Source organism: Phyllobates terribilis, unplaced genomic scaffold, assembly GCF_046119375.1.
Source record: "Phyllobates terribilis strain yellow unplaced genomic scaffold, ASM4611937v1 Scaffold_13__5_contigs__length_258822181, whole genome shotgun sequence".
Lineage (NCBI taxonomy): Eukaryota > Metazoa > Chordata > Amphibia > Anura > Dendrobatidae > Phyllobates > Phyllobates terribilis.
This window is the reverse complement of record NW_027362773.1, coordinates 122,150,072-122,160,391: the sequence shown is the minus strand read 5'-3', so window position 1 is coordinate 122,160,391 and position 10,320 is coordinate 122,150,072. Positions and strand designations below refer to the sequence as shown.

General features: G+C 59.1%; 1 protein-coding gene across 3 annotated transcripts in view; it reads left to right on the top strand.

Annotated features, from left to right (window-relative positions):
- The window catches only part of POLA2 (DNA polymerase alpha 2, accessory subunit), a 70,398-nt gene that overhangs the window by 13,489 nt on the left and 46,589 nt on the right, over positions 1-10,320 (top strand). For all 3 annotated transcript variants that reach the window (XM_073658572.1, XM_073658571.1, XM_073658570.1), the window contains exons 2-4: positions 7,152-7,267; positions 8,120-8,241; positions 10,052-10,137. In XM_073658572.1, the coding sequence (XP_073514673.1) occupies positions 7,180-7,267; positions 8,120-8,241; positions 10,052-10,137 (296 nt within the window). In that variant the 5' untranslated portion in view covers positions 7,152-7,179. The remainder of the gene's footprint in view (positions 1-7,151; positions 7,268-8,119; positions 8,242-10,051; positions 10,138-10,320) is intronic.

Here is a 10,320-nt window from a genome sequence, read left to right as displayed (position 1 = left end):
GGGGGCCTGTAAGTGGGGCAGAGGCCGGTGTGTGTGTATGTCGGTGGGGGCTGTAAGTGGGGCAGAGGCCGGTGTGTGTGTGTGGGGGCTGTAAGTGGGGCAGAGGCCGGTGTGTGTATGTGGGGGGCTGTAAGTGGGGCAGAGGCCGGTGTGTGTATGTGGGGGGCTGTAAGTGGGGCAGAGGCCGGTGTGTGTGTGTGGGGCTGTAAGTGGGGCAGAGGCCGGTGTGTGTGTGGGGCTGTAAGTGGGGCAGAGGCCGGTGTGTGTGGGGGGCTGTAAGTGGGGCAGAGGCCTGTGTGTGTGTGTGTGGGGGGGGGGGCTGTAAGTGGGGCAGAGGCCAGTGTGTGTGTGTGTGTGTGTGTGTGTGTGGGGGGCTGTAAGTTGGGCAGAGGCCGTGTGTGTGTGTGTGTGTGGGCTGTAAGTGGGGCAGAGGCCGGTGTGTGTGTGTGTGGGGCTGTAAGTGGGGCAGAGGCCAGTGTGTGTGTGTGTGTGGGGCTGTAAGTGGGGCAGAGGCCGGTGTGTGTGTGTGTGTGGGCTGTAAGTGGGGCAGAGGCCGGTGTGTGTGTGTGTGGGGCTGTAAGTGGGGCAGAGGCCGGTGTGTGTGTGTGTGTGGGGCTGTAAGTGGGGCAGAGGCCGGTGTGTGTGTGTGTGGGGCTGTAAGTGGGGCAGAGGCCGGTGTGTGTGTGTGTGGGGCTGTAAGTGGGGCAGAGGCCGGTGTGTGTGTGTGTGGGGCTGTAAGTGGGGCAGAGGCCGGTGTGTGTGTGTGTGTGGGGCTGTAAGTGGGGCAGAGGCCAGTGTGTGTGTGTGCGGGGGCTGTAAGTGGGGCAGAGGCCGGTGTGTGTGTGTGGCTGTAAGTGGGGCAGAGGCCTGTGTGTGTGGGGCTGTAAGTGGGGCAGAGGCCGGTGTGTGTATGTGTGGGGCTGTAAGTGGGGCAGAGGCCGGTGTGTGTATGTGGGGGGCTGTAAGTGGGGCAGAGGCCGGTGTGTGTATGTGGGGGGCTGTAAGTGGGGCAGAGGCCGGTGTGTGTGTGTGGGGGGGGGGCTGTAAGTGGGGCAGAGGCCGGTGTGTGTGTGTGTGTGGGGGGGCTGTAAGTGGGGCAGAGGCCGGTGTGTGTGTGTGTGTGTGGGGGGGCTGTAAGTGGGGCAGAGGCCGGTGTGTGTATGTGGGGGGCTGTAAGTGGGGCAGAGGCCGGTGTGTGTATGTGGGGGGCTGTAAGTGGGGCAGAGGCCGGTGTGTGTGTGGGGGGCTGTAAGTGGGGCAGAGGCCGGTGTGTGTGTGGGGCTGTAAGTGGGGCAGAGGCCGGTGTGTGTGGGGGGCTGTAAGTGGGGCAGAGGCCTGTGTGTGTGTGTGTGTGGGGGGGGCTGTAAGTGGGGCAGAGGCCAGTGTGTGTGTGTGTGTGTGGGGGGGGCTGTAAGTGGGCAGAGGCCAGTGTGTGTGTGTGTGTGTGTGTGTGGCTGTAAGTTGGGCAGAGGCCGGTGTGTGTGTGTGTGTGGGCTGTAAGTTGGGCAGAGGCCGGTGTGTGTGTGTGTGTGGGGCTGTAAGTGGGGCAGAGGCCGGTGTGTGTGTGTGGGGCTGTAAGTGGGGCAGAGGCCGGTGTGTGTGTGTGTGGGCTGTAAGTGGGGCAGAGGCCGGTGTGTGTGTGTGTGGGGCTGTAAGTGGGGCAGAGGCCGGTGTGTGTGGGGCTGTAAGTGGGGCAGAGGCCGGTGTGTGTGTGTGTGGGGCTGTAAGTGGGGCAGAGGCCGGTGTGTGTGTGTGTGGGGCTGTAAGTGGGGCAGAGGCCAGTGTGTGTGTGTGAGGGGCTGTAAGTGGGGCAGAGGCCGGTGTGTGTGTGTGTGGGGCTGTAAGTGGGGCAGAGGCCGGTGTGTGTGTGTGTGTGTGTGGGGCTGTAAGTGGGGCAGAGGCCGGTGTGTGTGTGTGTGTGTGTGGGGCTGTAAGTGGGGCAGAGGCCGGTGTGTGTGTGTGTGTGGGGCTGTAAGTGGGGCAGAGGCCGGTGTGTGTGTGTGTGGGGCTGTAAGTGGGGCAGAGGCCGGTGTGTGTGTGTGTGTGGGCTGTAAGTGGGGCAGAGGCCGGTGTGTGTGTGTGTGGGGCTGTAAGTGGGGCAGAGGCCAGTGTGTGTGTGTGTGTGGGGGCTGTAAGTGGGGCAGAGGCCGGTGTGTGTGTGTGTGTGTGTGTGTGTGTGTGTTGGGGCTGTAAGTGGGGCAGAGGCCGGTGTGTGTGGGCTGTAAGTGGGGCAGAGGCCGGTGTGTGTGGGGCTGTAAGTGGGGCAGAGGCCGGTGTGTGTGTGGGGGGCTGTAAGTGGGGCAGAGGCCGGTGTGTGTGTGTGGGGCTGTAAGTGGGGCAGAGTCCGGTGTGTGTGTGTGTGGGGCTGTAAGTGGGGCAGAGGCCGGTGTGTGTGTGTGTGGGGCTGTAAGTGGGGCAGAGGCCGGTGTGTGTGTGTGTGTGTGGGGGGGGGGGGGGCTGTAAGTGGGGCAGAGGCCGGTGTGTGTGGGGGGGGGGGCTGTAAGTGGGGCAGAGGCCTGTGTGTGTGTGTGGGGGGGGGGGGGGGGGACACGCTGTAAGTGGGGCAGAGGCCGGTGTGTGTGGGGGGCTGTAAGTGGGGCAGAGGCCGGTGTGTGTGGGGGGCTGTAAGTGGGGCAGAGGCCGGTGTGTGTGGGGGGGCTGTAAGTGGGGCAGAGGCCGGTGTGTGTGTGTGTGTGTGTGTGTGTGGGGGGGGCTGTAAGTGGGGCAGAGGCCGGTGTGTGTATGTGGGGGGCTGTAAGTGGGGCAGAGGCCGGTGTGTGTGTGGGGGGCTGTAAGTGGGGCAGAGGCCGGTGTGTGTGTGGGGCTGTAAGTGGGGCAGAGGCCGGTGTGTGTGGGGGGCTGTAAGTGGGGCAGAGGCCTGTGTGTGTGTGGGGGGGGCTGTAAGTGGGGCAGAGGCCGGTGTGTGTGTGGGGGGGGCTGTAAGTGGGGCAGAGGCCGGTGTGTGTGTGTGTGGGGGGGGCTGTAAGTGGGGCAGAGGCCGGTGTGTGTGTGGGGGGCTGTAAGTGGGGCAGAGGCCGGTGTGTGTGGGGGGCTGTAAGTGGGGCAGAGGCCGGTGTGTGTGGGGGGCTGTAAGTGGGGCAGAGGCCGGTGTGTGTGTGTGTGGGGCTGTAAGTGGGGCAGAGGCCGGTGTGTGTGTGTGTGTGGGGCTGTAAGTGGGGCAGAGGCCGGTGTGTGTGTGTGGGGGGGCTGTAAGTGGGGCAGAGGCCGGTGTGTGTGTGTGGGGGGGGGGGCTGTAAGTGGGGCAGAGGCCGGTGTGTGTGTGTGGGGGGGCTGTAAGTGGGGCAGAGGCCGGTGTGTGTATGTGGGGGGCTGTAAGTGGGGCAGAGGCCGGTGTGTGTATGTGGGGGTCTGTAAGTGGGGCAGAGGCCGGTGTGTGTGTGGGGGGCTGTAAGTGGGGCAGAGGCCGGTGTGTGTGTGGGGCTGTAAGTGGGGCAGAGGCCGGTGTGTGTGGGGGGCTGTAAGTGGGGCAGAGGCCTGTGTGTGTGTGTGTGTGTGTGGGGGGGGGGGGCTGTAAGTGGGGCAGAGGCCAGTGTGTGTGTGTGTGTGTGGGGGGGGGGCTGTAAGTTGGGCAGAGGCCGGTGTGTGTGTGTGTGTGTGTGTGTGGCTGTAAGTTGAGCAGAGGCCGGTGTGTGTGTGTGTGTGGGGCTGTAAGTGGGGCAGAGGCCGGTGTGTGTGTGTGGGGCTGTAAGTGGGGCAGAGGCCGGTGTGTGTGTGGGGCTGTAAGTGGGGCAGAGGCCGGTGTGTGTGTGTGTGGGGCTGTAAGTGGGGCAGAGGCCGGTGTGTGTGTGTGTGGGGCTGTAAGTGGGGCAGAGGCCGGTGTGTGTGTGTGTGGGGCTGTAAGTGGGGCAGAGGCCGGTGTGTGTGTGTGTGGGGCTGTAAGTGGGGCAGAGGCCAGTGTGTGTGTGTGTGTGTGGGGGGCTGTAAGTGGGGCAGAGGCCGGTGTGTGTGTGTGTGGGGCTGTAAGTGGGGCAGAGGCCGGTGTGTGTGTGTGTGTGGGGCTGTAAGTGGGGCAGAGGCCGGTGTGTGTGTGTGTGGGGCTGTAAGTGGGGCAGAGGCCGGTGTGTGTGGGGCTGTAAGTGGGGCAGAGGCCGGTGTGTGTGTGTGTGGGGCTGTAAGTGGGGCAGAGGCCAGTGTGTGTGTGTGTGTGGGGGGCTGTAAGTGGGGCAGAGGCCGGTGTGTGTGTGTGTGGGGCTGTAAGTGGGGCAGAGGCCGGTGTGTGTGGGGCTGTAAGTGGGGCAGAGGCCGGTGTGTGTGTGGGGGGCTGTAAGTGGGGCAGAGGCCGGTGTGTGTGTGTGTGGGGCTGTAAGTGGGGCAGAGGCCGGTGTGTGTGTGTGTGGGGCTGTAAGTGGGGCAGAGGCCGGTGTGTGTGTGTGTGGGGCTGTAAGTGGGGCAGAGGCCGGTGTGTGTGTGTGTGTGTGTGTGTGTGTGTGTGGGGGGGGGGGGGGGGACACACACGCTGTAAGTGGGGCAGAGGCCGGTGTGTGTGGGGGGCTGTAAGTGGGGCAGAGGCCGGTGTGTGTGGGGGGCTGTAAGTGGGGCAGAGGCCGGTGTGTGTGGGGGGCTGTAAGTGGGGCAGAGGCCGGTGTGTGTGGGGGGGCTGTAAGTGGGGCAGAGGCCGGTGTGTGTGTGTGTGTGTGGGGGGGGGGCTGTAAGTGGGGCAGAGGCCGGTGTGTGTTTGTGTGGGGGGGGGGCTGTAAGTGGGGCAGAGGCCGGTGTGTGTGTGTGTGGGGGGGGCTGTAAGTGGGGCAGAGGCCGGTGTGTGTGTGGGGGGCTGTAAGTGGGGCAGAGGCCGGTGTGTGTGTGGGGGGCTGTAAGTGGGGCAGAGGCCGGTGTGTGTGGGGGGCTGTAAGTGGGGCAGAGGCCGGTGTGTGTGGGGGGCTGTAAGTGGGGCAGAGGCCGGTGTGTGTATGTGGGGGGCTGTAAGTGGGGCAGAGGCCGGTGTGTGTGTGTGGGGGGCTGTAAGTGGGGCAGAGGCCGGTGTGTGTGGGGGGGGCTGTAAGTGGGGCAGAGGCCGGTGTGTGTGTGTGTGTGGGGGGCTGTAAGTGGGGCAGAGGCCGGTGTGTGTGTGGGGGGGGCTGTAAGTGGGGCAGAGGCCGGTGTGTGTGTGGGGGGGGCTGTAAGTGGGGCAGAGGCCGGTGTGTGTGTGTGTGTGGGGGGGGGGGGGGGCTGTAAGTGGGGCAGAGGCCGGTGTGTGTGTGTGTGTGGGGGGGGGGGGGGCTGTAAGTGGGGCAGAGGCCGGTGTGTGTGTGTGGGGGGGGCTGTAAGTGGGGCAGAGGCCTGTGTGTGTGTGTGGGGGGGGGGCTGTAAGTGGGGCAGAGGCCGGTGTGTGTGTGGGGGGGGCTGTAAGTGGGGCAGAGGCCGGTGTGTGTGTGGGGCTGTAAGTGGGGCAGAGGCCTGTGTGTGTGTGTGTGTGTGTGTGGGGCTGTAAGTGGGGCAGAGGCCGGTGTGTGTGGGGGGGGGCTGTAAGTGGGGCAGAGGCCGGTGTGTGTGTGTGTGTGTGTGTGTGGGGCTGTAAGTGGGGCAGAGGCCGGTGTGTGTGGGGGGGGGCTGTAAGTGGGGCAGAGGCCGGTGTGTGTGTGGGGGGGGCTGTAAGTGGGGCAGAGGCCGGTGTGTGTGTGGGGGGGCTGTAAGTGGGGCAGAGGCCGGTGTGTGTGTGGGGGGGCTGTAAGTGGGGCAGAGGCCGGTGTGTGTGTGTGTGGGGCTGTAAGTGGGGCAGAGGCCGGTGTGTGTGTGTGTGGGGCTGTAAGTGGGGCAGAGGCCGGTGTGTGTGTGTGTGGGGCTGTAAGTGGGGCAGAGGCCGGTGTGTGTGTGTGGGGGGCTGTAAGTGGGGCAGAGGCCGGTGTGTGTGTGTGTGGGGCTGTAAGTGGGGCAGAGGCCGGTGTGTGTGGGGCTGTAAGTGGGGCAGAGGCCTGTGTGTGTGTGTGTGTGTGTGGGGCTGTAAGTGGGGCAGAGGCCGGTGTGTGTGTGTGTGTGTGGGGCTGTAAGTGGGGCAGAGGCCGGTGTGTGTGTGGGGGGGCTGTAAGTGGGGCAGAGGCCGGTGTGTGTGTGTGTGGGGCTGTAAGTGGGGCAGAGGCCGGTGTGTGTGTGTGGGGCTGTAAGTGGGGCAGAGGCCGGTGTGTGTGTGTGTGGGGGGCTGTAAGTGGGGCAGAGGCCGGTGTGTGTGTGTGTGGGGCTGTAAGTGGGGCAGAGGCCGGTGTGTGTGTGTGTGTGGGGCTGTAAGTGGGGCAGAGGCCGGTGTGTGTGTGTGGGGCTGTAAGTGGGGCAGAGGCCGGTGTGTGTGTGTGTGGGGCTGTAAGTGGGGCAGAGGCCTGTGTGTGTGTGGGGCTGTAAGTGGGGCAGAGGCCGGTGTGTGTGTGTGTGGGGCTGTAAGTGGGGCAGAGGCCTGTGTGTGTGTGTGTGTGTGTGTGTGTGTGTGTGTGTGTGTGGGGCTGTAAGTGGGGCAGAGGCCGGTGTGTGTGTGGGGGGGCTGTAAGTGGGGCAGAGGCCGGTGTGTGTGTGGGGGGGCTGTAAGTGGGGCAGAGGCCGGTGTGTGTGTGGGGGGGCTGTAAGTGGGGCAGAGGCCGGTGTGTGTGTGGGGGGGGCTGTAAGTGGGGCAGAGGCCGGTGTGTGTGTGGGGGGGGCTGTAAGTGGGGCAGAGGCCGGTGTGTGTGTGGGGGGGGCTGTAAGTGGGGCAGAGGCCGGTGTGTGTGTGTGTGGGGGGGCTGTAAGTGGGGCAGAGGCCGGTGTGTGTGTGTGTGGGGGGGCTGTAAGTGGGGCAGAGGCCGGTGTGTGTGTGGGGGGGCTGTAAGTGGGGCCGCGGCCGGTGTGTGTGTGTGTGGGGGGGGCAGTACGTGGGGCCGGTGTGTGTGTATGTATGTATGGGGGGGCAGTACTTGGGGCCGCGGCCGGTGTGTGTGTGGGGGGCAGTACGTGGGGCCGCGGCCGGTCTGTGTGGGGGGGCAGTACGTGGGGCCGCGGCCGGTGTGTGTGGGGGGGCAGTACGTGGGGCCGCGGCCGGTGTGTGTGGGGGGGCAGTACGTGGGGCCGCGGCCGGTGTGTGTGGGGGGGCAGTACGTGGGGCCGGTGTAGGTGTACATGGGGCTGTGCCGGGTGTGCTCAGGGGGGATAATTGTGCCCTTGTGTGTTTCCAGGCCTGTGGTTGCCCGCTGTGCCGGCGTCATGCCCGTGTCCGTGGAGAGAATCCGGGAAGAGCTGGCCGTCTTCCAATACAATGTGAATCTTGAAGATGAAGATCTATCAGAGAAACGTAAGCAGGATGGCAGTGATACGTCCGAGTCGCGGCCAAGATTTTTTCCATATTTTTTTTTAATATTGTTTCTTATAGGAGGTAATTTTGGCATTTGAAGAGCCCAGGGGTGTAATGGGGCGATGAGCGGTTAGAACAGAGCAATGCTCCGCTATCTCCTGCTGACTCCTGTCTCCTGACAAAACAAAGACTGAGCCTTACTCACCCTCACTGGGTCCAAGCTGAGTCTCTGCCGCTGCTCCCCGATGTCTGTGATTGGCTGCAGCTCTGATAGGAGCCCCAGAGCTTATTGTCTGCAGCACTATTGACTTACCCTCAGCGCTGCAGGCGAAAGCAGGCCCTGGGAGCAGCAGCGGAGTCTCAGCACTGGACCCAGTGAGGGGGAGTAAAGCACATATATAGTTTTTTTTTTTTTTTTTCAATGAACTGCGCCCGGGGACAGTATTTTCAAAAACGCAAAACCCCTTTAACTCTTTGGCGTCGCAGGCAGTGTTGGCCTTTATGCCGAATCATCATTATTATTATTTTTTTCCACACAGCGCTCAGTGGCCGCTAGATAATAAATAAAAACATCATTGCGCCGAGATTCCGTGATCACCCGGTTGTCTGCCGTCCGGGCAGACCCCTGATCAGTTCTACTAGTGGGGCGGTATGGTGGCTCAGTGGTTAACACTGTTTGCTTTGCAGCATTGGGGTCCTGGGATCAAATCCCACCAAGGACAACATCTGCAAGGAGCTTGTATGTTCTCCCCATGGCTTCCTCTTCTTTGTGGACTTGATGCAAAGAAATCCAGCGTTGTCACATAAAAGTATTAGGTGACTGTGCCGATGTTCCTTTTATTTTCTCCACAGTGGTGGAACTTTGCTCAGTTCATCGGCTCAGTGAAGAAGAGATAGTTTGTGAGTGGTTGGCTTTCTCCACTACCAAGAATTTGCCGCTCAATGTTGCCAATCTCTGTACTATGGAGCATGAAGTAAGTTTGGCACTGGCTGCATTTATTGTTTGTTACATGTTGTATATGCATTATTATGCCCAATTTAGGGCCGGGTAATTAATCAAATTAACTTGCCATTTTATTTCAGCATCAATCTGATTTTAACCAGAAAATTAATGCACTAATTGGAAGTTGCAGCAGAATGTTGATGAGGCCGGAGAGCAGGACACAGTGCTGGTGGCTGTGACAGGGAGATATTAAGGGGACTCTGTCAGCTCAGAATGACTGTTCAAACCAAGCACAGATGCTTGGTGCACCCTTGGTGTGCCCGAACAGCTCAGTGCATCTTCCCACCTGCTTGTTTTCCCTCTATCTCCACCCCACCTTCTTTGATTTACAGCTCTGGCTCCATAAAGCTAGAGAAGGGCAGAGATAGATGTGAAGGTGCACTTAAATGTTGGCTGACACCATGATGCACCAAGCGTCTGTGCTTGGTTTGGACAGTCATACTGTGCTGACAGACTCCCTTTAATTCTGCCTGTAGAAGGACTTCATGTAGCAGACTTGTTGGCTCAGAAGGATGCCCATGCTGTCTGTAGAGTGAGGAGGTGGCGGGATGCCCTTCACCATTGCACTGTTGCTTTCTGCTAAAGAGTCCAGGAGGCGGTTCCTCTCTTGACTAATCACAATGTGATCTATCATGAGGTGGCCTCCAGAGCCTACGTATAGATGAAGATGAAGCCAGCACGCTTTGCTTCACTGCACAGGAGGCAACGCCAACGTGACAGACTGAACCGGCTGCCAGGGAGACGTCATCAATCTGACTCTTCGCTACAGAAGGACCGCCTCCCTGACTCTTCATGCCTTGTGCACTACATCTAGACTAATCCAAAAATAAAATGCAGGAACACAAAACTTATATAGGGGGGTGTTTAAAAACACCACCCCTGTGCTGTGAACCAGTAATAGGCATTTATATTCTCCAGCGAGTCACATGCAATCTGGTGGACTCTCAATAATAAGAAATCGATCAGTAGCTCCAGAAGTTCTTGGTGTAACCTTAGGGCCTTCATACACTTTATATGTATATTGGCTAAACCCGCTAGTTCCAGCAAGACCGTCTTATACGCTCATCTGTATGGGGGCTTCCAAATTCTGTCTGGGAAATTAATCGAGACCCTTTTGTTTCCAGATCAGGGAATCTGATTCATCTATTCTGTCTTTTCCAATTCCGAGAGATCTTATGAACCTTTAACATACATGTGAGCCAACGTACTTATTAATTTTGACTTCTAGTGTTTATTCAGCCCTTATACCCACTTCACACATCGCTGCCTTCATCTCCTCCTCCTCCTCATGTAAATCGTATAAAGGTTTTATTTGTGTTTCTATGTAACCATTACCGTTTTGGAATGTTTTAGCTTTTCAATTAACCAAATCCATTCCTCGGTATGTTTTCTTTAGGTTATGGACGTTACTTTCCATCACGACTAGTTCCATTCTTACAAATGTGGCCTGGGATCATATGTCTGGGAGAGAATATTTAGTTAAACCTTGTGACTTTTATTTGTGATAGATGAATTAAAACACAATTATTTTTTTCCTGGCATTTTGGAAGACCTATAGGAAAAAAATGCCATACCTAAGGCGGCATGGTGTGTACTGAAACTTTTCAAGTTTTGCTATAGATTTTAGAGTAGTGTCACGTAACTTTTCATGTGGGCCATTTTTTGCAAGCAGGGGGCACATCCAGCTGCAATAGGACATTGGTGCAATTATTTACTTTCAGGTACAAAATACTACAATGAAATATTTTATAATTTTTTTTTTTCTCATTTTGTCTTTTTAGGTTCTCAATAGAAAAAATTCAAAGCGTCCCAATATGAAAAAAGAAAAGCATTGTGGAAACAGGGACATTAACAGCATCCAAGAGCTGTATCCTTATTTCTTACTTTTCTAGATTGTCTTCATTCATATCGCAGTAGGCATTACACCAGGGGTCTTTGTGGAACTACAACTCCCAGTATGCTATTCCAGCTACAGGCCGTCAGAGCATCATGGGAGTTATACTTTCACAACAGCTGGAGTGCCCCATGTGGATGACCCCTGAATTACACC